This window comes from Peromyscus leucopus, chromosome 20 (assembly GCF_004664715.2).
Source record: "Peromyscus leucopus breed LL Stock chromosome 20, UCI_PerLeu_2.1, whole genome shotgun sequence".
Classification (NCBI taxonomy): Eukaryota; Metazoa; Chordata; class Mammalia; order Rodentia; family Cricetidae; genus Peromyscus; species Peromyscus leucopus.
In genome coordinates, this window is record NC_051080.1 from 1,712,434 (window position 1) to 1,735,907 (window position 23,474).

Consider the following 23,474-nt stretch of genomic DNA (forward strand, 5'->3'; position numbering starts at 1 on the left):
TAAAAGTGTGTGCCACCACCGCCTGGCTAACTCCTTGTTTTTTGTTTTATTTCCATTTTAATTGTGGTGCCGAAGTTTGAAACCATTCTGTTTCACACAGCTATGCCAGTTTTTAAACTTTTTCCTTTAAAACATGTGTATGTATTTATTTTATTTGTACCTGTGTATATGAGTACCTATGTGTACAAGTGGAGGTCAGAGCATAAATTCTTTCAAAAACAACGTGTTTATGTAGCACTGTCTGCCCTGGAACTTATGTAGACCAAGCTAGCCTTGAACTTGCAGAGTTCTGCCTGCCTCTGCCTCCCAAATGCTGGGATTAAAGACAAAATCCACGATGCCCTGCTAGTGGACAACTTTTTTGTTTTGTCTTTCAAGACAGGGTTTCTTTGTGTAGCCCTGGCTGCCCTGAAACTTGCTCTGTAGACCAGGCTGGCCTTGAATTCACAGAGATCCACCTGCCCTTGCCTCCCAAGTTCTGTCTGGGATTAAAGGCATGCGCCACCACCGCCCAGCCAGTAGTCAGCTTTTGAGAGTCAGTTCTCCGCTGCTACCATTTGGGTCCAGGGATGGAAAAACTCAGTTCACCAGGCTTGAGAGCAAAGGCCCTTACCTGCTGCACCATCTCGAAGGCCTCAGTAGCTAACTGTCCAGACTCCTCTGGTATAGTGTGCCTCAGTCAGACTCTCAGGCTCACTCCATCACTTTTTTGTTTTTGTTTTTCTGAGACAGGGCTTCTCTGTGTAACAGCTTCACTCCATCACTTAAGCAAACAGTGCTGTGATGGTTCCTGATGAATGTGTGTCCTTGCTACCGTTTCCTGAAGGACGGCGGCATCTGTGCTTTCACCTGGAAGCCTGGACTGGCCGCTTGTCCAGACTGTACAGTCCTGCCTTTCTGGAGTGAGTGCCCACTCCATTACATGATTTTGCCTTCAGTCTGCATGATGGGTTCCTTTGCTGGCTGCTAGCTGGAACCCACAGGATAAACACAGTCCCTGGGGCAGTGCCAGCCAAGAGGCAGAAGCAGACAGTCAGTCAATGTTTGCTGAACAAGCTGAACCCATTTTCTTGAGAGCCAGCATGGGTTGCGTAATAGAAACAAGCTGCCTGGCTCCCTTTGCCATCCTTTAGACCTTTGATGGTAGTGAGTAAAGAAGTTGGGAAATAAAATGATGTACAAGGGACATTCCTTGAGCCTGGCAGTGAATATACTTTGGAATTTTTTGGTTTTGTTTTGTGGGGCTGGGGATTGAACTGAGGGTCTTGCCTATCACAAAACTACTTCCCCAGCCCCTCCTTAACTTTTATCATCATCATCATCATCTTTATTTATTTATTTGTTTGTTTATTTAGTGACATTGTCTCACTCTGCAGCCCAGGCTGGCCTTGAACTCACAGAGATCTGTAAAGGTGTGCACTACCACACTCAAACCCGTCTCAATCCTTTCTAGTTTTTTATTTTATTTTTATTTTTATGTTTTTTTCGAATCTGAATCTCCTCTGAGGAATTGTGTAAATCATATTGGTCTGTGGACATGTCTGTGAGGTATTACCTTGATTGTTAATTGATATAGGAATGGTGGGTGGTACCATTCCACGGTTTGGGGACCCTGGCCTTGTTTTTTTTTGAGACAGGGTTTCTCTGTGTAGCTTTGCGCCTTTCCTGGAACTCACTTGGTAGCCCAGGCTGGCCTCGAACTCACAGAGATCCGCCTGGCTCTGCCTCCCGAGTGCTGGGATTAAAGGCGTGCGCCACCACCGCCCGGCGGGGACCCTGGCCTTTGTAAGAGATGGATGAGGGCTCTCTGAGTGCTGAGCATACAGGTTGAAGGGTGCATCATTTCTGTGTGCTCTCTTTAAAAAACAAAAAACAAAACTTAATTTTATGTGTATGGCTGTTTTGCCTGCATGTGTATATGTGCAGCACATGCGTGCAGTGCCTGGGGATGCCAGGGAGGGCACTGGATCTCCTGCAGCTGTAATCACTGTCAACGTGGTGCTAGGAATTGAACCCTGGTCCCTGTGTTCTATCCCAGCACTGCAAAAATGGAGCAAAACAAAGCTGAGCACAGGAATATGCACCTAAAGTCCCAGTGCTCACAAGGCGTCAACTCATGAGTGCTGGGCCAGACAGGGCCACACAGCAGAACCCTGTTTTCTAAGACAGACAGACAGACAGACAGACAGACAGACAGAAGGCCATCTGTAGTTGTGTGAGCACAGGGCAGTGGACTCTGACATGTGTCAGTGCTTCATAAAAGCTGACTGACGTGGGGCTGGAGAGACGGCTCAGCGGTTAAGAGCACTGGCTGCTCTTCCAGAGGTCCTGAGTTCAATTCCCAGCAACTACATGGCAGCTCACAACTGTAGCTCCAGTTCCAGGGGATCTGACACCGTCACACCAATGCACATAAAATAAATTTAAAAAAAAATAAAAACTTTAAAAAAAACTGATCTACTTATATAAAACTATACTGAGCTGTCTTTTTTTTATTTATTTTGTGTGTGTGTGTGTGTGTGTGTGTGTGTGTGTGTGTGTGTGTGTATGTGTGTTGTGCTGGGAGTCAAATCAGGGCCTCACAGTAGTAAACCACTGCAGTACTGAGCTACACACCTCAATTTCAAAAGTTTTTATTCCTCAATTTCAGAAGTTGTATGTCATTCTGTCTTGCTGAAGCTAAGGGCCTGGACATTTACTAAGACATTTTAAAAAACGTAATTCCTAATTACGTTTGCTCAGAGAACACCTCCTGCAAATCTATCTTTCCTTCCACCATTTGGATTCCTGGGATCAAATGCAGATCATCGGGCTTGGTAACAAGCACCTTTAGCCATCTCACTGGTCCCAATGGCATTTTTTAAAATTATGTTTACTTATTTATCGTGTGTGTGTGTGTGTGTGTGTGTGTGTGTGTGTGTGTGTGTGTATGTATATGTGTGTGTGTGTGTATAGAGGTCGAAGGACAACTTCTACAAGAGTCAGTTTTCTACACCTATCACGTGGGGTCCACGGATCAAATCCAGGTGGTTAGGCTCGGTGGCAAGCACCTTTAACTTACTGAGCCATCTTGCTGGTCCACATTTTTGTACATTGGTACAAGTTTTATGAATGTTGGCCTTATCAGACATGCAGCTGGTTATGGTAAAAAAGACAGACGGTGACAAGTCTCTGCAAAGGTGGACAGACTGATGTCCTCGTAGGTTATTGGTGGGAACTGTAAAAGGGCAACTATTTTGGAAAACAATTTGGCAATTCCTCAAAAGGTTAAACATAGAGTTAGCGTGTGACTCAGCATGTGAGTCTGAGGACACAGACCAGGTATGTCCTCAGGGGAATTGAAAACACATGCCCACACAAAAACTTGTACACAAACGTTCATAGCAGCATTATTCATCAGAGCCAATGGCAAAAATGACCGAAATGTTTAGGAACTTACAAATGGCCAAGTGAAGTACATAGTGTACCTGCAAAGAGTATGAACCAGTCATGAAAAGAAGTGAAATACTGCCTCATGCTACGGTCTTTAAAACAATGTGCCAAGTAAAAGAAGCCAGTTACAAAACCCCACATACTGTATGCTGCTTTTTAAGAGACGTGCACAGGCCGGGTGATGGTGGCGCACGCCCCTTCGGGAGGCAGAGCCAGGTGGGACTCTGTGAGTTCGAGGCCAGCCTGGTCTACAGAGCGAGATCCAGGACAGGCACCAAAACTACACAGAGAAACCCTGTGTGTGTGTGTGTGTGTGTGTGTGTGTGACATGCACAGCATGGCAAATCTGTAGAGACAGTAGGTGGATTTGTGGTTGCCGGAGGTTTGGGTGGGAGGAACCAGTGACTGCCAATGAGTTTATTCCTGGGATGAGGAAAAGGTTCTGGATTTAGGCAGTGGTGGTGCTTGCCCGAGTCTGTGGCTATACTAAAACCCCTGGATAAAGGGATGTGCTCTGTGGTGTGTAAAATGTGTCTCCATAAAGCTGTTACATTAAAGAACCGTGAGGAAGTTCTGTGCACACTAATATGAGGTCACCCATATCTTGTTTGTTTTTGTATCGCTGGGGATGGAGCCCAGGGTCTTACGTGGTAGGCAAGCTCTGAATCTACCCTAGCCCCGTTTGCCTGTTTAATTAGTCTTTTGACCTTGGTACTCCCTGTTGGCCACCGTTGGGGTGGGGGAGCTGGCAGAGTGGTGTTGAAGAACTGACCCCCATCTCATGTCCCGGCTAGTGCTCCCACTTCCCCAGACCCAGTGCCCTCATAAAATGTCTGAGTGTCTCAGCGAATGGCTAGCGTGAGGCCCAGGGAATGCAGACAGTGGATTACGCCTGAGCAGTCGCACTCAGGAAAGTGGCCGTGTTCAGACCCGCTTGCGCTCTCCTGGGGTTCCTCAAACCTCAGTGTTGGCGCTCTCCCTCAACCGTCCTCTGAGCATTACAAAGATTCAGCTCCCTGGTAGTCTCACTGGAGCTCTAGCTGGGCCTCCCTGAGGGCAGATCTCTGTCTCAGGAAGGCTTCACTTGGATGGACACTTGCAGGAAGGAAGTCTCTCCTTCACTTTCATTCCGGTTTCTTCCTCTTGCCTTCACATTTGTCCTGGGGTTATAACTTTTCCAGTCACCCAAGTACAGAGAACTCCACGGTCATCTCTGAGTCTTCCATTTCCTTCAACAGAGACCTTGTCAGAAGCAGTGTAACCCAGAGAATGACCAAACTTGGTGCAGTCTGGTCCTTGCCTATCAGTTCTCCTTGGGTCCTGCTGCCAAAAACTGGCCTGTAGCATGAATCTTAAAGAGTCTTATTAATAAAATCAAACCTGAGCCAGGTATTGGGGTGAATGCTGGGAGATCAGAGAAGCACAACAAGCCACAGCTACCTCACCTGGCCGGATCCTCAGCTGGTCTTGTTTCCTCAGACTGGAGGCCTCTGAGTCCTCATCCAGAATGGGTCTCAGCTGAACTGTGCTGCTCAAAACCTAAAAGCTTAACCAGCCAAATGCTTAACCAGCCAAATGCTTCTAGTTTCTGGTCCTCACGTCTTATATACCTTTCTGCCTTCTACCATCACTCCCTGAGATTAAAGGCGTGCGTCAGGGGCTGGAGAGATGGCTCAGAGGTTAAGAGCACTGACTGCTCTTCCAGAAGTCCTGAGTTCAATTCCCAGCACCCACATGGTGGCTCACAACCATCTGTAATGAGATCTGGCACCCTCTTCTGTATACATAATAAATAAATAAATCTTAAAAAAAAAAAAAAGGCGTGAGTCACCATGCCTGACTCTTTCCAATGTGGCCTTGAACTCACAGAGATCCAGATGGATTTCTGCCTCTGGAATGCTAGGATTAAAGGCGTGAGTGCCACCATTTTCTAGCCTCTGTATCTAGTGACTGTTCTGTTCTCTGACCCCAGATAAGTTTATTAGGGTGCACAATATTTTGGGGAACACAATACCACCACACTGGCCTCTTGAGCATTAGTTTTATATTCATTCATTCATTCATTCATTCATTCATTCATATTCTCTCTCTGTCTCTCTCTTGTTTTTTGAGAAGTTTCTCTGTGTAACAGCTCTGGCTGTCCTGGAACTCCATTTGTAGACTCGACTGGCACCTCTGCCTCCCGAGTGCTGGGATTAAAGGCGTAGGCCACCACCACCCAGCTTGCTCTTTCTCTCTCTCTTTTCCTTTCTTTTCTCTCTTTGCTCGCTTCCTTCCTTTCTTTCTTCCTTTTCTTAAGACAGGGCTTTCTATGTAGTTTTGACTAGCCTCAAACTCATGGTGATCCTCCTGCCTCAACTTCCTAAGCACTAGGATTGTAGTAGTGAGTGGGCCTACACACATCAGCTGAAAGCATCAATTTATATATATAAAATTATATATATAATTTTTTTGAGATAGGGTTTCTCTGTGTATCCCTGATTGTCCTGGAACTCGCTCTGTAGACCAGGCTGGCCTTGAACTCACAGAGACCCATCTGCCCCTGTTTCCAGAGTGCTAGTATTAAAGGTGTGCGCCACCACCGCCTAGCTCATCTTTCCCATTCTAACTCTTGTTTTGTTTTTGTCTTTGCTAGTCAGGGTCTTTGTATGTGGTGCTAACTGGCCTGGAACTTGCCACGATCCTCCTGCCTCTGCTTCCAGTTGTGGTTGCAGACTTGAACCAGCACAACTAGCTGTCAGCATCAATTTAATTATAAGACTTGCTACAGAGTCCTGTAGTGACTTCATTTTCTGCAGAGTGAGATTAGATTCCTGGGTCTGGTTGATGCCTAAGGCTTGCCGTAACACACTCACCTTTGCTCCTGCGTCTCAGCTGGCCGGTTCCTGCCTGAGTTAACCAGCCTTGCTCATCCCCATAGCAGCTCATGGTCTTCCTTCTGTTCCAGTGCTTCTCACCTCCTGTTTCCCTGCTCTGTTTCTGCTGCCCAGACTCAAGTCTCAGCTGCACTTTCGTCACAGATCTCCCCGGACTTCAGCCTCCTGGGACTTCTTTTCTGAATTCTGAGGACACTTAGGGTCAGGATCCATGCATGCGTGTCTGTGTCTTCCGTCAGGGCAGGGGCTGTCTCATTCCTAGCATGGATGGCAAGAGAGCATGCTTGTGTGACACAGTGCTTCCTCAGCGTGTTCTGTGAGAGGCCTTCCAAAACCAGGACAGGGCAGGCTTGACAGCATAGGCCTGTTCACCACAGTTCTTGGAGGCTGAAGCCGGAGGAGTTTGGTTTTAAGGAAAGCCTGGGTTATGTCTAAGTCTCCATCTAAAGATAGAAGGGGGATGGGGGAGGCTAGGGTATGGATGTAGCTCAGTTGGTACAGTGCTTGCCTAGCAGGTACAAAGCCCTGGGTCTGAGTCCCAGGATGATATAAACTGGGTATGGTGTGGCTCATTCCTATAATCCTAGCCCTTGAGAGGTAGATGCAGGAAGATGAGTTCAAAATCATTGTTGGCCACATATCAAGTTGGCGACCAGCCTGGGATACATGCAACCCTAAAAAAGAAGAAGAAAAAGAAAATTAGCCGGGTGGTGGTGGTGCACACCTTTAATTCCAGCACTCAGGAGGCAGAGGCAGGTGGATCTCTGTGAGTTCAGGGCCAGCTACAGAGCAAGTTTCAGGACAGCCAGGGCTACACAGAGAAACCTCTCAGAGAGAGAGAGAGAGAGAGAGAGAGAGAGAGAGAGAGAAAGGAAGGAGGAGGAGGAGGAGGAGAAGAAGAAGAAAATAAGAGGAGAAACTAGAATAGTTTTGCAGTCTCGGAAGTCGAATGGTTTGACTCTCACATCTCAGGCCCTTCCTGGGCTGTTTGCCTCGCCTTCCTCCAGCCTTCCCCCATTCCCTGGACTAGAGTCTCCACTCATGATCCCCTCCCTGAGGTAGATGTGCCCCCTGCCTTTGCCTTGCTCTTCATGCCCCCACCCTTCTCCTGTCAGCTAATGATTATTCAGGGCACCTAGCCAGCTGTCCCTGTCCCAAATCTGTAAAAGTTCTCTTCCGGGCAAGGGTCATGAGAGTTATGCCACGGCCATGTGACTTCTGGCTTTACTCTACTCTCTCCGCTGTCTTGGTCCTATTATTCCGAAAAGTCCATGGTGTACCTTGTCACCAACTCATCTGAACATAGACCTGGGCAGAAAGGTAAGTGCTGTGTCTCTGCCCTAGGTAGACGGTGGCCACCGATCCCGCCTACTTAGCATCGGCTGCTTCGGGCTTTCTCCTTGGATGCTGCCACCTGCCCTCCTCTGTACTTAGCCAGGACCTTGGACCTTTACCAAGTAGAAAGTCTTGCGTGTTGGGTCCAGTGGGGCGCAGGCTGAGTGAGGAACTGTTCCACTCTGCTTGCAGATTTCCTCCTGATGGCTGCCTCAAGACCACTCACTGCCCTGCATGGGGATCCCATGGCTGTGGAGTCCTTGCTCCGTGATGTGTTTGGGATTGTCGTAGATGAGGCCATTCGCAAAGGGACCAGTGCCTCCGAGAAGGTGGGACTTTTTCCTTCTTCCTCCTCCTCCCACTGCCTTGTAAACTTGACTCCAGCGAGTTCACCCATGTCTCAAGATCTGCGCTCTGGATCGCGCTTACGTCCTTCATCTCCCCTTGCTTGGGTACACTTGTGAAAGAAAGCACTCTTGACCTGTTTTCATTGGGAGTTGGTGATGCCTTGCATCTGTTACAGTATGGCTGGATCTCAGCCAGGGTCTGAAATCCCTGCGTCTTGGCCCCTCCTCCTAGGTCTGTGAATGGAAGGAGCCTGAAGAGCTGAAGCAGCTGCTGGATTTGGAGCTGCAGAGTCAGGGCGAGTCTCGGGAGCGGATCCTGGAGCGCTGCCGGGCCGTGATTCACTACAGTGTCAAGACTGGTGTGCCGGGGAACCCGGCGGGAGGGGTTTCTGGCCCCAGTCGCCAGCTCCACCCTGAGACCCCTGCCTGCTCCCCCTTCTCCAGGTCACCCCCGGTTCTTCAACCAGCTCTTCTCAGGGTTAGATCCCCATGCTCTGGCTGGCCGCATCATCACAGAAACCCTCAACACCAGCCAGTGAGCCATCATCTAATGTCCTCTTCCTACAAAGGACGTGGGTTTGCTGGGGAAGGGTCGCCTGGGTGGAAGAGGAGAGTGGTTTCTGCCCCTTGCCACTGTTTTCTCCAAATGCCTCTTAACAGAATGTCCTCCCTCCTGTCTGTCCTCTGGGCTTCTGTCGTCCAACCTCCTCGTGACCCCAGGTTTTCTCATGTGAACTCTCCACATGAGACCCCCACCAGTTTCTCTCTTGGGTCCCTCTCCCCCTCTGACTCCCCCAGTTTGAAGCCTCAGCTGGGCAGTACTTCCACGTCAGCCTTCCTTCTCACTGACGTCCTCTGGCAGGTACACATATGAGATTGCCCCTGTGTTTGTGCTCATGGAAGAAGAGGTGCTGAAGAAACTCCGTGCCCTGGTGGGCTGGAACTCTGGGGATGGGGTCTTCTGTCCTGGTACGTGAGAAGGGGGCTGTTCTTGGGTCTTTGTCAAGGGTCCACCTCCTCTCCTTTCTCCTGTTCTGTGCAAGTAGTGTGGAGGGCGATGGCTGTTTCCTCTCTGGTTCCGCTGGGCTGGACCTTGGAGAGGCTTCCCAGTCCCCTTTATCCTGGCATTGGCCAGAAATGCTCTGGGAAATGCATCATGGGAAAAGTGAGCCTAGTGGGCAGCTCAGGGGGTGTAGGGGGTGGCTTCTGATCCTGGGGCTCTTCTGGCTCCTGTGCTGTTTGTGAATCCTGGGAATTCATGGCTCGGGAGCTAATGTGATGCCTGCTTCTGTGATGAGTTCTGGGTAGAAAGGTCGGGGAAGGAAACTGAAGCCTTGACCCCCCCTCTGTGGCAGGCGGCTCCATCTCGAACATGTACGCCATGAACCTGGCCCGCTATCAGCGCTTCCCGGACTGCAAGCAGAGAGGCCTCCGGGCACTGCCACCCCTGGCCCTCTTCACATCCAAGGAGGTAGGGAAGAGTCACAGGCCCGACCCTGACTCCTGAGACTAATCTTCAGCTCAGTCAGAGACCCTACAAGTCTTCTTCCTGCCCTCCAGTGGGTGTGCTTCCTTCCAAGGAGGCCAAATACGTGTGCATTCTCATTTTTGCCCTCTTGGAAGTAGGGAAAGCAAGTGCAGTAGACACAGGTTCCACTTCCGGGGTTCACGGTCCAGCAGCATGGACATCACCTGGGGGGGCTATCAGAAATGCAGTCTCAGGCCCCACCAGCTCTGAGTCTTTATTTAACTCAGATCCAACACAATCCCTTCACTTGAAAACCCTGGCCTCAAGGTGCCATCAGTTGCAGCTCACACAGCTCTTACCAGTCTCTGCCCTCCCCATCCTCAGCCCCTGGGCCGCAGCTCCAGGCAGCTCAGGTCATGCTAACTCGCCCTCTGCCTTCTTCCACAGTGCCACTACTCCATCAGTAAGGGAGCTGCCTTTCTGGGACTTGGCACCGACAGTGTCCGAGTGGTCAAGGCCGATGAGAGGTGAAGGTCCTTCTGCCGACATGACCCTGACCCGGCCTGGCACCGTGTGTCACCTACTTATGAAAACGCTCTGGCCTCGGGCCCTCATCCCGGTGCACCTCTCCTGCCTGCCCTTCTTTCAGAATCTTGCCACTCCCGCTTCCCGGTGCCCACTCGCATCCCCAGCCTGTGCTCTGAGGTGTTAGTGTGTGCCATGGCTCCTCTGTCGCTTCTTTGGCTTACCCGGCTGTGTCTGGTGACCTCTCCTGGTCTGGAGTACCTGCACTTTGTCCACTCACCCGGTTTTCTCTTTCAGAGGGAAAATGATCCCTGAGGATCTGGAGAGGCAGATTAGTCTGGCCGAGGCTGAGGTGAGTGAGGTCACTGGGTTGTGGGGCGGGCCCTTCTCCCCTCATGAAAGGTGGTTTGGGTTCTTCCTGCTTGCGATACCGCTCACCCACTCCTTTATTTCCACACCTGTTAGTGTCGGGGTCTCTGCAGAGACTTGCAGGTGGGTTAGGTTCTGAATTTCCAAGGGGATCCCAAGCAGCCCTGTGGGGACATGGTAGGTGCCCGAAGCATACATAGTGTGGAAGGTTTCTGTGGACCGAGAGTCAGTACAGGGAGACACTGAGAAGGATGTAAAGGCTTTGATGAGCGTTGCTGCCATGGGGGAGAAGGTGGGCCGTTACTTCTCGCTTCCAGGTGGGGTGTGTTTGGTACCGTGCACAGTTTTTAAATGTATCTGCCCGCAGATTCAGAGGTCCTCTGTTCAGAGAATTGTTGTTAATTATCACAAGCTCATAGACTTCTGTGCATGAGGACATTTACTGGAACAAAGTATGAAATGAAAACAATTTAATGCCCATTGGTAGATGTTGTTGTGTGTCCCGTCACGGGTGTGTGGGTTCAGGCGGGTCCGTGGAATGAAGACTCAGAGGCATCTTAAGGATGAATCTAGCCTTTCATGGCTGCAGGGGGTTCCAGCCTCGAGGGACTGAAGCACTTTCCTTTCGCCCAGGGCATATTTATTTTCTCTCTATTACAGTTTAGCCAGAAAGCAACCTGAAAGGAGCTCCCAGAGACCAAATGCCAAGTGCACATTCCTTGATTTATTAGGTACCTGGGTTTTCCAGGTTTCCTGGACCACGTTTTGCATAGTCCTTTGATCCTTGGGGGACTCTCTGATCCTTGACCCTCAGACAAGATTCACATAGGGCATTCACATAAGAGAAACCAACAAAAGGTGTGGTTAAGGGCGGTGGTGGTGCACAGCACTCGGGAGGCAGAGGCAGGTGGATCTCTGTGAGTTCGAGGCCAGCCTGGTCTACAGAGTGAGTTCCAGGAGAGGCACAAAGCTACACAGAGAAACCCTGTCTCGAAAAACAAAAACAAACAAACAAACAAAAGGTGTGGTTAAACAAAGGAAGGTGTAGGGCTAGGTGCTGCTCTCTGGAGCCAGGCCAGGAGCTCAGCTGGAATGCACCGCAGGTAGATAAGAAGATAAATTACGACAGGTCTGTTTGGTCAGTTTCTTCCTCTGTGAAATGGATGTACTACAGAAGTCACTACATAAGCTGTTGTAAGGATTAAATTGATTAGTGTGCAGAGTGCTTACCCTCACTCCTGGACATGGATGCACTAGACAGACATCAGCTGCTGTCTTTGAACTCAGTATGTGGCTCATGTTGGCCTCAAGCTTGATCTCCCTGCCTTAGCTCACTTGGTGCTGTCTTTACAGGGGTGGGGGGTGCACACAACTGTTGCCATCTTCATCATTATCCCCATGCACCACAATTTTCCACCCCCCCAGGTCTGGGCAGCCAGTGACCAGCACAGTGCCTCTGAGCTTCTCAATGCTGGAATTAGGAATAATTCTGGCTTTTTTTGTTTGGTTTGGTTTGGTTTTTGTTTGGTTTTTCGAGACAAGGTGTCTTTGTATGCCAGTCCTGGCTATCCAGGAACTTGCTTTGGCGACCAGGCTGACCTTGAACTCACTGAGATCTGCCTACCTCTGCTCCTGCCTCCCACGCGCTGGGATCAAAGGCGTGCGCCACCATCACCCGACTTTAATTCTGGCCTTTTGCAAAGAATTTCTTTTACTTAGTATAATGTCCTCAAGTTCATCTGTGTTTGTTCCTTTTTACAGCTGAATGATTTTCATGATACGGTTTTGCTACATTTTATACAACCATTTCCCAGCTGATGGACCTTTGAGTGGTTTCCACTTTTTAGCAACCGTGAATAATGCTGCTGTGAACATCGGTGCCCAGGCTTTGATGTGAACACGCCTCCCACTGCCTTCCAAACGCTGGGATTAAAGGCCTGAGCCGCCACCACCACCCAGAGCTTTTCTTTTTCTTTCTTTTTTCTTTTCTTTTTTCTGTTTTTGGTTGTATATCTAGGAGTGGAATTGCTTATTTAATCGCTGAGGGAGTGCTAACCTGTTTTTTCCTTCTGGAGAAGAAACATTTTCCTCCTCTTTTTTAAAAAAAAGTTTCATGGCTCAGTGGCTAAGAGCACTGGTTGCTCTTTCAGAGGACTTGGGTTCAATTCCCAGCACCCACATAGCAGCTCACAACTGTCTGTACTCCAGTTCCAGGGGATCCAGACTCTACAGACACTGCACGCACATGTCTACACAGACATACATGCAGACAAAATACACATTAAAAAAAAATTAAGTTAACAAAAAAGTTTATTTTTTTGAGACTTTCATACATGCATACATATTAACCCCAGGCTTCCCCATGACTCCTTCCGTGTGCTGTGCCTTTCCCCATTTCCTCCCAACTTTGTCTTTCAGTTATATTTTAAATTAATCTTTGTCTTTATATGTAACCATGTGCATGCCTGGTGCCTGCCCAGGCCAAAGGAGAGCATGAGATTCCCTGGAGCTGGAGTTACAGATGGTTGAGAGCAGCCGTGCGGGTGCTGGGTACCAACCTCCCGCAAGAGCCACGAGTGCTCCTAACTGCTGGCCGTTTCTCCAGTCCACCTCTCTTTTTGAAAAGAGCTATTTTTAAAGTGTATTCATTTGTATTTTATGTGGATGGGTGTTTTGCCTGCATGTATATCTGTGTAGTGTGTACATGCAGTGCATACAGAGTCCAGATCCCTGGGAACTGTAGTTACAGTAGTGAGCTGCCATGTGGGTGCTGGGAATCGAACCTGGGTCCTCTGAAAGAGCAGCCAGTGCTGTTGGCTGTCTCTCCAGCCCCAGTGTTCTTATAGTTAAATGGTGTGTTTGTGTGTGGGTGTGTGCAAACGAGTGTAGGCACGTGTAGAGTCCAGAGGCATCAAGATACCCCTGGAGTCGAAGTTACAGACAGTTGTGAGCTACCTGAAATGGGTGCTGGGAACTGAACTCAGTCCTCCAGAAGAGCAGCATCTCCAACCTGACATGGGTGCTGGGAACTGAACTCAGTCCTCCAGAAGAGCAGTATCTCCAACCTGACATGGGTGCTGGGAACTGAACTCAGTCCTCCAGAAGAGCAGTATCTCCAACCTGACATGGGTGCTGGGAACTGAACTCAGTCCTCCAGAAGAGCAGCATCTCCAGCCTATATCCTCTTCTTCATCATCGTTGTTGTTGTTGTTATTGTTATAAAGTAGCGACTGATTCCACTTTATGCTCCCATTGGAGTTTGGTTCCAAGTGCTACACCCTTAAAGAAAATTGACCCTCCTCTCAGAAGCTGTCAGCTGTTGGTAGTTCCCAGCTAGGGGTAGGGATTCCTAACATGTTTCCTTCCTTCCTTCCTCCCTCCCTTCCTTCCTTCTTTCCTTCCTTCCTTCCTCCTTCCCTTCTTTCTTTCTTTTCTTGGTTCTCTCTCTCTCTCTCTCTCTCTCTCTCTCTCTCTCTCTCTCTCTCCCTCTCTCTCTCTCCCTCCCTCTCCCTCTCTCCCTCCCTCCCTCTCTCTTTCCTTCCTACCATCCTTTCTTAATTATTTGTTTTTTGCTTTTGAGACAGGGTTTCTCTGTGTAGCCCTGCTTGTCTTGGAACTCACTCTGTAGACCAGACTGACCTCAAACTCACAGAGATCCGCCTGCCTCTGCCTCCCGAGTGCTGGGATTAAAGGCATGCGCCGCCGCCGCCGCCGCCGCCGCCGCCGCCGCCACCGCCTGGCTCTAATCTTTTCTAAAGTAACTGTACTGTTTTAAAATTCCAGGAGTATATGATGTTCTCATTTCTCTTCATGCATACCAATACTTGGTATTGATTTCTTTTGTTCTTTTATTGAGAAAGGGTCTCCTGTGGCTCAGGTTGGCTTTGAATCCTTTATGTAGCCAAGGACGACTGTCAGTCCTGACCTTCCTGCTTCTACCAACTGAGTGCTGAGGTTGTGAGCACGCACCACAGCCTGGCTCAAGCTGTGTTGTGGGATTGAACCTAGGGCTTTGTGAATGCTGGGCAGGCTCTCTGCTAACTGAGGTACATCCTCAGCACATATGCACACATATGCACACACACCTTTTTTGTTTAATTATACAGTATGTTTGGGAAGTATCCTTTGTAGCCCGTGCTGGTCTAGCCCAGGATGACTTTGAACTTTTGATCCTCCTGTCTCCACCTCCGAGTCATGGATTGCAGGTGTGCTGCACTATCATACCAGGTTTAGTTGTGCCGAGGATTGAACCTGGGGCTTCACGCATGCTAGGCAAGCATTCTCTCAAGTGAGCGGTAGTTCTGGTCCTCCATGTTGGTTCTTGGACATGGGGTCTCATCCTTTAGCTCATGTAGTCTTTGAACCCGGGATCCTTGTGCCTCAGCCTTCCATGTAGCTAGGGTTACAAGGCCTGTGGCACCAGGTCTTTGTGGTTATAGCCACTTGCTGAGTGTGAAGTGATCTCATTGTAGTTTGAGTTTTCTTTTTTTGGTTTTCCCACACAGGGTTTCTCCGTGTAGTTTTGGTGCCTGTCCTGGATCTTGCTCTGTAGACCAGGCTGGCCTTGAACTCACAGAGATCTGCCGGGTTCTGCCTCCCAAGTGCTGGGATTAAAGGCGTGCGCCACCGCTGCTGCCCACGCTTCGCCCCCCCCCCCATAGTTTGATTTTCATTTCCATATTTAATTAATGGTATTGAGAATCTTGTCATGTGCTTATCAGACATGTATCTATCATCATAATAGATATTACCTATCATATTTACTGTCTGTGTGTGTGTGTGTGTGTGTGTGTGTGTGTGTGTGTGTGGTCAGGAGCCAATGGAGATCAGAAAAGGATGTCAGACCCCCTGGAACTAGAGTTACAGGTGGTTGTAAGCCATCATGTGGGTGCTGGGAACCGAACCTGGGTCCTCTGCAAGAGCAGTGAGTTCCCTTAACCATTGAACCATCTCTCCACCTCACTCGTTTTATTTTTTATTTTTTTAAAAGATTTATATATTTATTATGTACACAGAAGAGGGCGCCAGATCTCATTACAGATGGTTGTGAGCCACCATGTGGTTGCTGGGAATTGAACTCAGGACCTCTGGAAGAGCAGTCAGTGCTCTTAACCTCTGAGCCATCACTCCAGCCCCTCACTCGTTTTATTTTGATAGATTATTTTTATTAGTGTAAGGAGGACCGACACTCATCGATCCTTGTAAAACGATTGCATGTTTGCTGTCCCAGAGGTCGACAGGAGCATTGGTAAAATCAGGTCAGGATGAGAGAGAGCAGTGGGGTAGGACACCCTCAGGAGCGGTGCTTGAGACTGAAGGGAGAAGAGGCATGCGTCAGGCGGTGGCCAGACAAGAACATCCCGAGCTTGCGCTGGCACCGACGCTGGAGAGCTGAGAGAGCCACTTCCCTGCTAGAATGTTCCACTCCCCACACAGCCCTCCCCATCTGGGTGGACGTTCTTGGGGCAGGGGCTGCCTTCGACTCCCCTCTGTCATCGAGAGGACATTTGGAAGTGTGCAGATCTGCTTTCACTTTGTTTTGTGACAGTGGCGGGGTGGGGGTGGGGGGGCATTACTACGTTTGTAGAGGGCAGTCCAGATTACTGCGACTTGGATATGGTTTGAGTCTGTCTGAAAGTTTGTGTGTTAAAACTTGATTTCTGCTGGGTGGCAGTAGCACAGGCCTTTAATCCCAGCACTTGGCAGGCCGAGGCAGGCAGATCTGAGTTCAAGGCCAGCCTGGGCTACATAGTGAGATCCAGGACACCAGGACTGCACAGAGAAACCCTGTCTGAAGAAACTAAAACAGCAACAAACAAACAATAACAAAACAAAAACAAACAAAAAAACCCTTAATTTCTACTGTATGTATTTGTTGTTTGATTATCTGTTCATCCAGCAATCAATATTGAGTTGCTTCTACACTCCAGGTATTTTAGATAATGCTGTTCTGGACAACTGCCTCTTTAAGACCCCGTGTTAGTCTACTTCTAGTTAGCACAGTGAAGTACCTGAGCTGGGTAACTTAATAAAGAAAAGAGGTTTATTTTGGCTCCCAGCTCTGGTCCAAGGTTCAAGGCTTAAACCTGGTGATGGCCTTCTTGCTGGCAGAGCACCGAGTCAGTACAGGACATCACATGGTAAGAGACAGGGACCAGGTGTGGGTGTCTCCTCTGGTCTCTCCTTCTTACTCAACTGTAGAGGTAACCATAAGGGCCACCTGGTGACCTTAAGTAAGCCCAGTCACCCCACCCCCACCCCCGGCATCACAGTTGGATTAAATTTCTACTCTCTTAATAGTTCACAGTGACACACTTAAAACCATACCAAGACCAGGGGCTGGAGAGATGGCTCAGAGGTTAAGAGCACTGGCTGTTCTTCCAGAGGTCATGATTCAATTCCCAGCAACCACATGGTGGCTGACAACCACCTGAAATGAGATCTGGTGCCCTCTTCTGACCTGCAAGTGTATATGCAGACAGAATACTGTATACATAATAAATAAATAAATCTTAAAAAAAAAAAAAGAAAAGAAACAAACATACCAAGACCATAGCACTCCGCTTGTGGTTTGGAGGATTCATACCAGAAGTGGAACCTACTGATAATTCCATTAAATTTTTTTTTTCTTTAGTCAAGGTCCTCTTGTGTAGCCCAGCTTGACTTCAAACTTGGAGTGATCCTCCTGCCTCAGCGTCTTAAGTATGCATATGGAGTCAGAGAGTCAGTTCTGCCCTTCCATTGTGGGGGGCTCAGGAGTCACACAAACCGTCAGACATGGTGGTAAACACCATTACCACCAGCCCTGCATTGGTTCCTTGTGCTTTGGATATCGTATCTTACTTAAACAAAAAGCACAAAGTTTCTTTTAATATTTTAAGTGTTTTATACTTTTAATTATGTGTATATATGTCTGTGTGTGCATGTGCATGTGAGCGCAGTGCCCGTGGAGACCAGAGAGGGTGTTGGATCATGGGGAACTGGAATTACAGGTAGTTATAAGTCATCCAGTGTGGGTGCTGAGGTTAAACTCAGGTCTGCTGGAAGCAGCAAATGTTCATAACTACTGAACCATCTGCCCAGTTCCTTATAATTTACATTATTTTTGTTTTTATTTTTTGATACTGTGTCTAAGTATGTAGCCCTCAGTGGCCTGGAACCCATATCACACTGGCCTTGAACGCAAAGATACCCACCTGACTCTGCCTCTCAAGTGCTGAGATTAAAGGCATGCACCACCACACACAGCATAATTTAAATTCTTACAGTTAGGTCTTTTTTAGACAGAGTCCTGTGTAACCCAGGCTGGCCTTGAACTCCTGATCCTCCTGCCTCTAAACCCAAGTGCCAGAATTACAGAGTGTGGAGCCACACCTGCAGGTCTTTTGACTTTTTGTAACTTTGGTTTTGTGTGTATGTGTTTAGTACTGGCGATGGGACCTAGGGCATTGAACGTTCCAAGCGAATGCTCCATCACCGAACTATCCCCAGAGCTCTCTTTTGGGACTTTAATTAATTAGCTGATTGGCTGATTGATGTTTTTTTTTTTTTTTTTTTTTTTTGAGACAGGATCTCACTGTGTAGCTCTGGCTGTCCTGAGCTCTCCATGTAGACCAGGCTGGCCTCAAACTCACAGAGATCCTCCTGCCTCTGCTTCCCAAGTGTTGGGATTAAAGGCGTGCACCGTCAGTGCCTGCTTCTTGGTTTCACTTTTGTGTTCACGTTCCTTTGTGTGTGCACACAGTTGCTTGATGTGTTTTGTTATTGCTGTTTGCTTTTTGTGTGGTTGGTTTTGGAGATTCTGCTTAAGACCTCGGGTGAGCTAGGTAAGTGCCCTTGCACTGAGCTGTCTCAGTCTCCAGCTCTAGTTGGTTTTATGCATTCTGTTTGTGGGGAGGAAGTATTTGTAAACTGGTAATATCTATTTATTGTTTTTTATTTCAATTTTATTTTTATATGCATGTGTGGTTTGCCTGTATGTATATCTCTATATGCCATGTGTGTGCCTGGTGCCCAGGGAGGCCAGAAGAGGGTGCTGAATCTCCTGAGAATGGAGTTACAGACAGTTGTGAGCTACCATGTGGGAGCTTGGACCTGGATTCTCTGGAAGAGCAGCTGGTTCTGTGCTCTTGATTGTTGAGCTACCTTTCCAACCCAGCAGTGTTTAGTTTTTAAATGTTTGATAGAATTCATCACTGAAGCTGTCCATGCTTGGGCTTCTCTTTGGGGTAGGCTAAGGTTTTTAATCACTGATCTGATGTTGGTATGAACTTTGTAGTGTGGGGCTTTTCAGTATGCTTCTTCAGTGAGACGTTCTGTGCTTATGTTTGTGTGTGTGTTCGTGTGCATGTGTCCTGGAGTGCACGTGGAACTCTAACATCACCCTCTGGTGTTGCTCCCCAGGAGCCTTCCACCTTGCTTTTTGAGATGATCTTTTACTGCCTGGAGCTCACCAGCTAAGCTAGGCTAGGTGGCCAGCAAGCCCCAGGGCCTGCCTGTCTCTGTCTCCCGTGTGTGTGTGTGTGTGTGTGTGTGTGTGTGTGTGTGTGTGTGTGTGTGTATATGTGTGTGAGTGTGTGTATGTGTGTGTATATGTGTGTGTGTATGTGTGAGTGTGTTTGTATATGTGTGTGTATGTTTGTGTGAGTGTGTATGTGTGTGTGTGTGTGTGTGTGTGTGTGTGTTTACATAGGTTCTGGGAATCGAACTTAGGTCCACATATTTGCAAGGCAGTTATCTTTACTGACTGAGCTGTCTGCCCAGCCCAGCACTGAAAGTGAAAGAGCACAAACCACAGCAACGGTGGACCTAGGTTCTGCTGTGTCTGTGAACCCTCGTGTCCCTGCTCGCAGATTGCAGAGGAGGTTGGTGCCGGGCTGGGGACAGGCATGCAGAGAATGTGGGGCACATTACCCGCATCCGAACAGCTTTACCGATGACTCTTTCTCCTCTACCTTTTGGCAACAGGGCTCTGTGCCGTTTCTGGTCAGTGCCACCTCTGGTACCACCGTGCTAGGGGCCTTTGACCCTCTGGATGCAATTGCTGATGTTTGCCAGCGTCACGGATTATGGTTACATGTGGATGTGAGTGAGACTCGGGTCGAGGGGGTAGGGTGGGCCCCACTGAGGCCAAGACCCACGCTGTTCCTCCTGCTCCACAGGCTGCCTGGGGTGGGAGCGTCCTGCTGTCCCGGACACACAGGCATCTCCTGGATGGGATCCAGAGGTGCATACAGCCTCCTTCCCGAATCCCTCCCCTCAAATCTTTGGTCCTCACAATAGTCACAAACTAGGGAAGCTGGGGAGGGGTGGGATGAAAACTGGGAAGATGATTGATTGATGGTTAGAGGGAGGGCAGGCATGGGACTTCCTTCTGGCTGCTGGGGAAGGGGTCGGCCCTTTACTGGGTATCTGGAAGGGGAGGAAGGCTCTGCTAGGCGGTTGGAGGAGGAACCACTGACCCAGCCTTGCACTGTCTCACCCAGGGCTGACTCCGTGGCCTGGAACCCTCACAAGCTTCTCGGTGCAGGGCTGCAGTGTTCTGCTCTTCTTCTCCGGGACACCTCGGTGGGTCTGCCCTCACCCCGGACCCCGGCCCTCCTTAGCTTCCCTGCTTCACATGGAGGAGTCCATCCTGAATGTGTTCCCTTTACCCTCCCAACTGAAACCAAGTTTCTGTGGCCACCCTAACCCTGTGTCGAGCTCCCATGCGCCCAGTGGCTTGTTCTCATGGGACAGAAAGGGTTTCTAGCTCGTAGTTGCGGTCAGAGGGATCCTGGGCAGAATTTGGGAAGAGCTCTGGTGTTGGGAGCAACCCAGAAAGAGGTCAGGGAGGCGGGCAGCTGTCCTCAGCACTGCCCAGCTGCAGGGAGAGGTCAGGGGAGGCGGACAGCTGTCCTCAGCACTGCCCAGCTGCAGGGAGAGGTCAGGGGAGGCGGGCAGCTGTCCTCAGCACTGCCCAGCTGCAGGGAGAGGTCAGGGGAGGCGGGCAGCTGTCCTCAGCACTGCCCAGCTGCAGGGAGAGGTCAGGGGAGGCGGGCAGCTGTCCTCAGCACTGCCCAGCTGCAGGGAGAGGTCAGGGGAGGCTGGCAGCTGTTCTCAGCACTGCCCAGCTGCAGGGAGAGGTCAGGGGAGGCGGGCAGCTGTCCTCAGCGCTGCCCAGCTGCAGGGAGAGGGAAGGGGAGGCCCTGTTGAGGTCCCTCCGTGTCGCCCTGTAGGAAGGTCTGCTCTGACAGCTCCTTCCCCACAGAACCTGCTCAAGCGCTGCCATGGGTCCCAGGCCAGCTACCTCTTCCAGCAGGACAAGTTCTACGACGTGGCTCTGGACACTGGAGACAAGGTGGTGCAGTGTGGCCGTCGCGTGGACTGTCTGAAGCTGTGGCTTATGTGGAAGGCCCAGGGCGGGCAAGGGCTGGAGCAGCGCATCGACCAGGCCTTTGCTCTCACCCGGTAAGTGTGGAAGGACCCCAGATCTCGTCTTCCAGTCTCCATTGGCGTCCTTGTGCCTCTGTGGGTCTCTTCCGTGCCCCCCCCCCCCCCACGCCTCTGCCTTTCCTCCACTGTGCTTTCTCACCCTTTATTCCCAGGTACCTGGTGGAGGAGATAAAAAAGCGCGAAGGATTTGAGTTGGTCATGGAGGTAGGGCTCCTGGGTCCTTTGAATGCCCATCCCCCATTCCATACCTGAAGCCTCCTAAAGGACCAGGAGTGGACACAGGGAAACATCCACATCCTCAGCTCATGCCTTCCTCATCCCTCCCCTCAGCCCGAGTTTGTCAATGTGTGCTTCTGGTTTGTGCCTCCCAGCCTGCGGGGGAAGAAGGAGAGTCCAGATTACAGCCAGAGGCTGTCTCAGGTAGGCCTGCCCGCTGGGTGACCTGAGTCAGGGAACTGAGCCACTGGTGTATTCCTGCCCTCTGCTGGCTGTGCCTGGCACAGCATGTCCTAGCCTCGCTCTTGAGATGGCAAGGTCTCCAGAGCTGCTTTCTTCGTGGGGTGCAGGTGGGGCGAAGGATACGTCTCCAGAAAGTAAGGACACAGAAGGGTGTTACCGGAGGGACTCACCCGTGCGCGGCACACAGACGTCTGTAGCTTTGCCACTGTGCTGGGGACAGAACCTAGAAAGATCATCCCAGGTGTGCTTTTAGAGCAAGATCCAGGACAGGCACCAAAACTACACAGAGAAACCCTGTCTCGAAAAACAAAACAAAAAAAAGAATGGATTAGTTCTGGACACCTTAGGAACCCGGAGCGGCACCAGTGCCCTGCCCTCCTGGGCTGTCACTGCAGAAGAGGAGCTGTTTATTTATACTTGTGTTCAAGGTGTTTTGTAAGTTACCACTAGGTCACATGGTACAGGTCAAACTATGTCAGGCACTAAGAGGGGAGAGAAGGAGTTGAGGGTGAAGGCTTGGGAATCAGAGGTGAGTCTGCTTGGATGCTGTTCCCGGCTCCAGTTTCCTTGGGGAGAGGAGAGGGCGGAAGAAAGCAGAAGACAGAGAAGGTAACTCAGGCTGCACGTGGTGGAGAGGGTGTGAGCGGTGAGTGAGCGGAAGGTGGCAGGATGGGGGAGACAGCCTTTGGAGCCAGGGGGTCCGGGCAGCCCGACCGGCGGCTCCAGCGCTCCCTCCATCGCTCACAGGTGGCGCCCGCACTCAAGGAGCGCATGGTGAAGAAGGGCTCCATGATGATTGGCTACCAGCCCCATGGGACCCGGGCCAACTTCTTTCGAATGGTGGTGGCCAACCCCATACTGGTCCAGGCTGATATAGACTTCCTTCTGTGCGAGCTGGAGCGTCTGGGCCAGGACCTGTGAACTGCTTCCTCTGTCCGCCTCACCCGAGCTCTGCATAGCCTCCTGGGTTCTCAAAAGCAACCTTGCTAGGACACTGTGGCCTTGACTGTGTGTGCCTCCTCACACTAGCTCTCTTAGCTAAGTATTTGCTGTTAGGAGGGTGCTTAAATACACTACAGTATGTTTTTATGAAACATGCTTTCATTAAGCTGGGTGTGGTAGCGAATGCTTTTAATCCCAGTACTTGAGAGGCAGAGACAGGAAGATCTCCGAGTTCAAGTCTAGCCTGGTCTACAGAGTGAGTTCCAAGACAGCCAGGGCTGCACAGAGAAAGCCTTGTCTCAAAAAAACAACAAAGGAAATATTCTCTCATTAAATTTATGTTTACAAATAATTTTTATTAATATGAGGGAAATGGTATGATATATTGAAAAAGTTGGATATGGGTTTATATAACTGTGGTATCTGAGTTATGCTAAAAAAAATACATAGGAAAAGGCTGATGAATAGCTGTGGTGAAGGTTAGCATATTTCCCTGGAGTGGGATAATAGGCAGTTTCTAAATCAATCTTGGACCTTTTGTGCTTCCCCATTTTATTATGCAACAACTATTACATACTTTTCAAATAGGACAATAAAGCTGAAGTTTCAGTTGTATTTTGGTATGTTTTCTTTATTTTTATCTTTATTTTATATTCATTGGTGTTTTGCCTGCACGTATGTCTATGTGAGGGTGTCAGATCCCCTGAAACGAGTTACAGACAGGTGTGAGCTACCATGTGGATGCTGGGGCATTGAACTCAGGACCTCTGGAAGAGCAGCCAGTGCTCTTAACCACTGAGCCACCTCTCCAGCCCTGCTACTTACCATTCTTAAAAAAAAACCTCACCTAAAAACAAACAAACAAACAACAACAAAAACAGGGCTCAGGATGTAGCTTGCTTGTTAGAGTGTTTGCCTAGCAATCATGTCAGCTTGGTTTTGAGCTCCCAGGACTACATTAGAATCCAGGCATGGTAGCACACACCTGTAATCTCAGAACTGTGGAAATGGAGGCAGACGGATCAGGAGTCCTTGGGTGTTTGTCAGTTTCAAGGCCAGACTGTACACATGAAGACCCATAATTTAGTTAGCCCTTTGTATCGTTTGGGATCGACACTGTTTTTCAGAAAGCACTTAAAGGCTGAGGTGTAGTTCAGCGGTAGAGAGCTTGCTACTGTACTGGAGGTCCCCAGTTGAGGATTCTGCTGTGCTTTGTGGCCCAAGTCCATGCTCCCACCTGAGGACCAACTCAAGTTGGTCTTGTAGTGTCCAAGAATACCAGGCTGT

The 23,474-nt window shown here is 49.5% G+C and overlaps 1 protein-coding gene across 4 annotated transcripts in view; it reads left to right on the forward strand.

Annotated features, from left to right (window-relative positions):
* Positions 1-22,802, forward strand: part of Csad (cysteine sulfinic acid decarboxylase) — a 27,326-nt gene extending 4,524 nt beyond the window's left edge. For 2 of the 4 annotated variants that reach the window (XM_028874488.2, XM_028874489.2), the window contains exons 2-15: positions 7,836-7,972; positions 8,223-8,349; positions 8,435-8,525; positions 8,853-8,959; positions 9,346-9,461; positions 9,906-9,985; positions 10,281-10,335; positions 19,320-19,436; positions 19,514-19,578; positions 19,838-19,919; positions 20,602-20,801; positions 20,939-20,990; positions 21,117-21,206; positions 21,993-22,802. In XM_028874488.2, coding sequence (XP_028730321.1) covers positions 7,847-7,972; positions 8,223-8,349; positions 8,435-8,525; positions 8,853-8,959; positions 9,346-9,461; positions 9,906-9,985; positions 10,281-10,335; positions 19,320-19,436; positions 19,514-19,578; positions 19,838-19,919; positions 20,602-20,801; positions 20,939-20,990; positions 21,117-21,206; positions 21,993-22,166 — 1,482 coding nt within the window. In that variant the 5' untranslated portion in view covers positions 7,836-7,846 and the 3' untranslated portion in view covers positions 22,167-22,802. Of the gene's footprint in view, positions 1-6,487; positions 6,510-7,484; positions 7,629-7,835; positions 7,973-8,222; positions 8,350-8,434; positions 8,526-8,852; positions 8,960-9,345; positions 9,462-9,905; positions 9,986-10,280; positions 10,336-19,319; positions 19,437-19,513; positions 19,579-19,837; positions 19,920-20,601; positions 20,802-20,938; positions 20,991-21,116; positions 21,207-21,992 lie in introns of those variants that run through there. The other 2 variants (XM_028874487.2, XM_037197333.1) reach the window with 2 other exon arrangements.
* Positions 22,803-23,474: the final 672 nt, after the last annotated feature.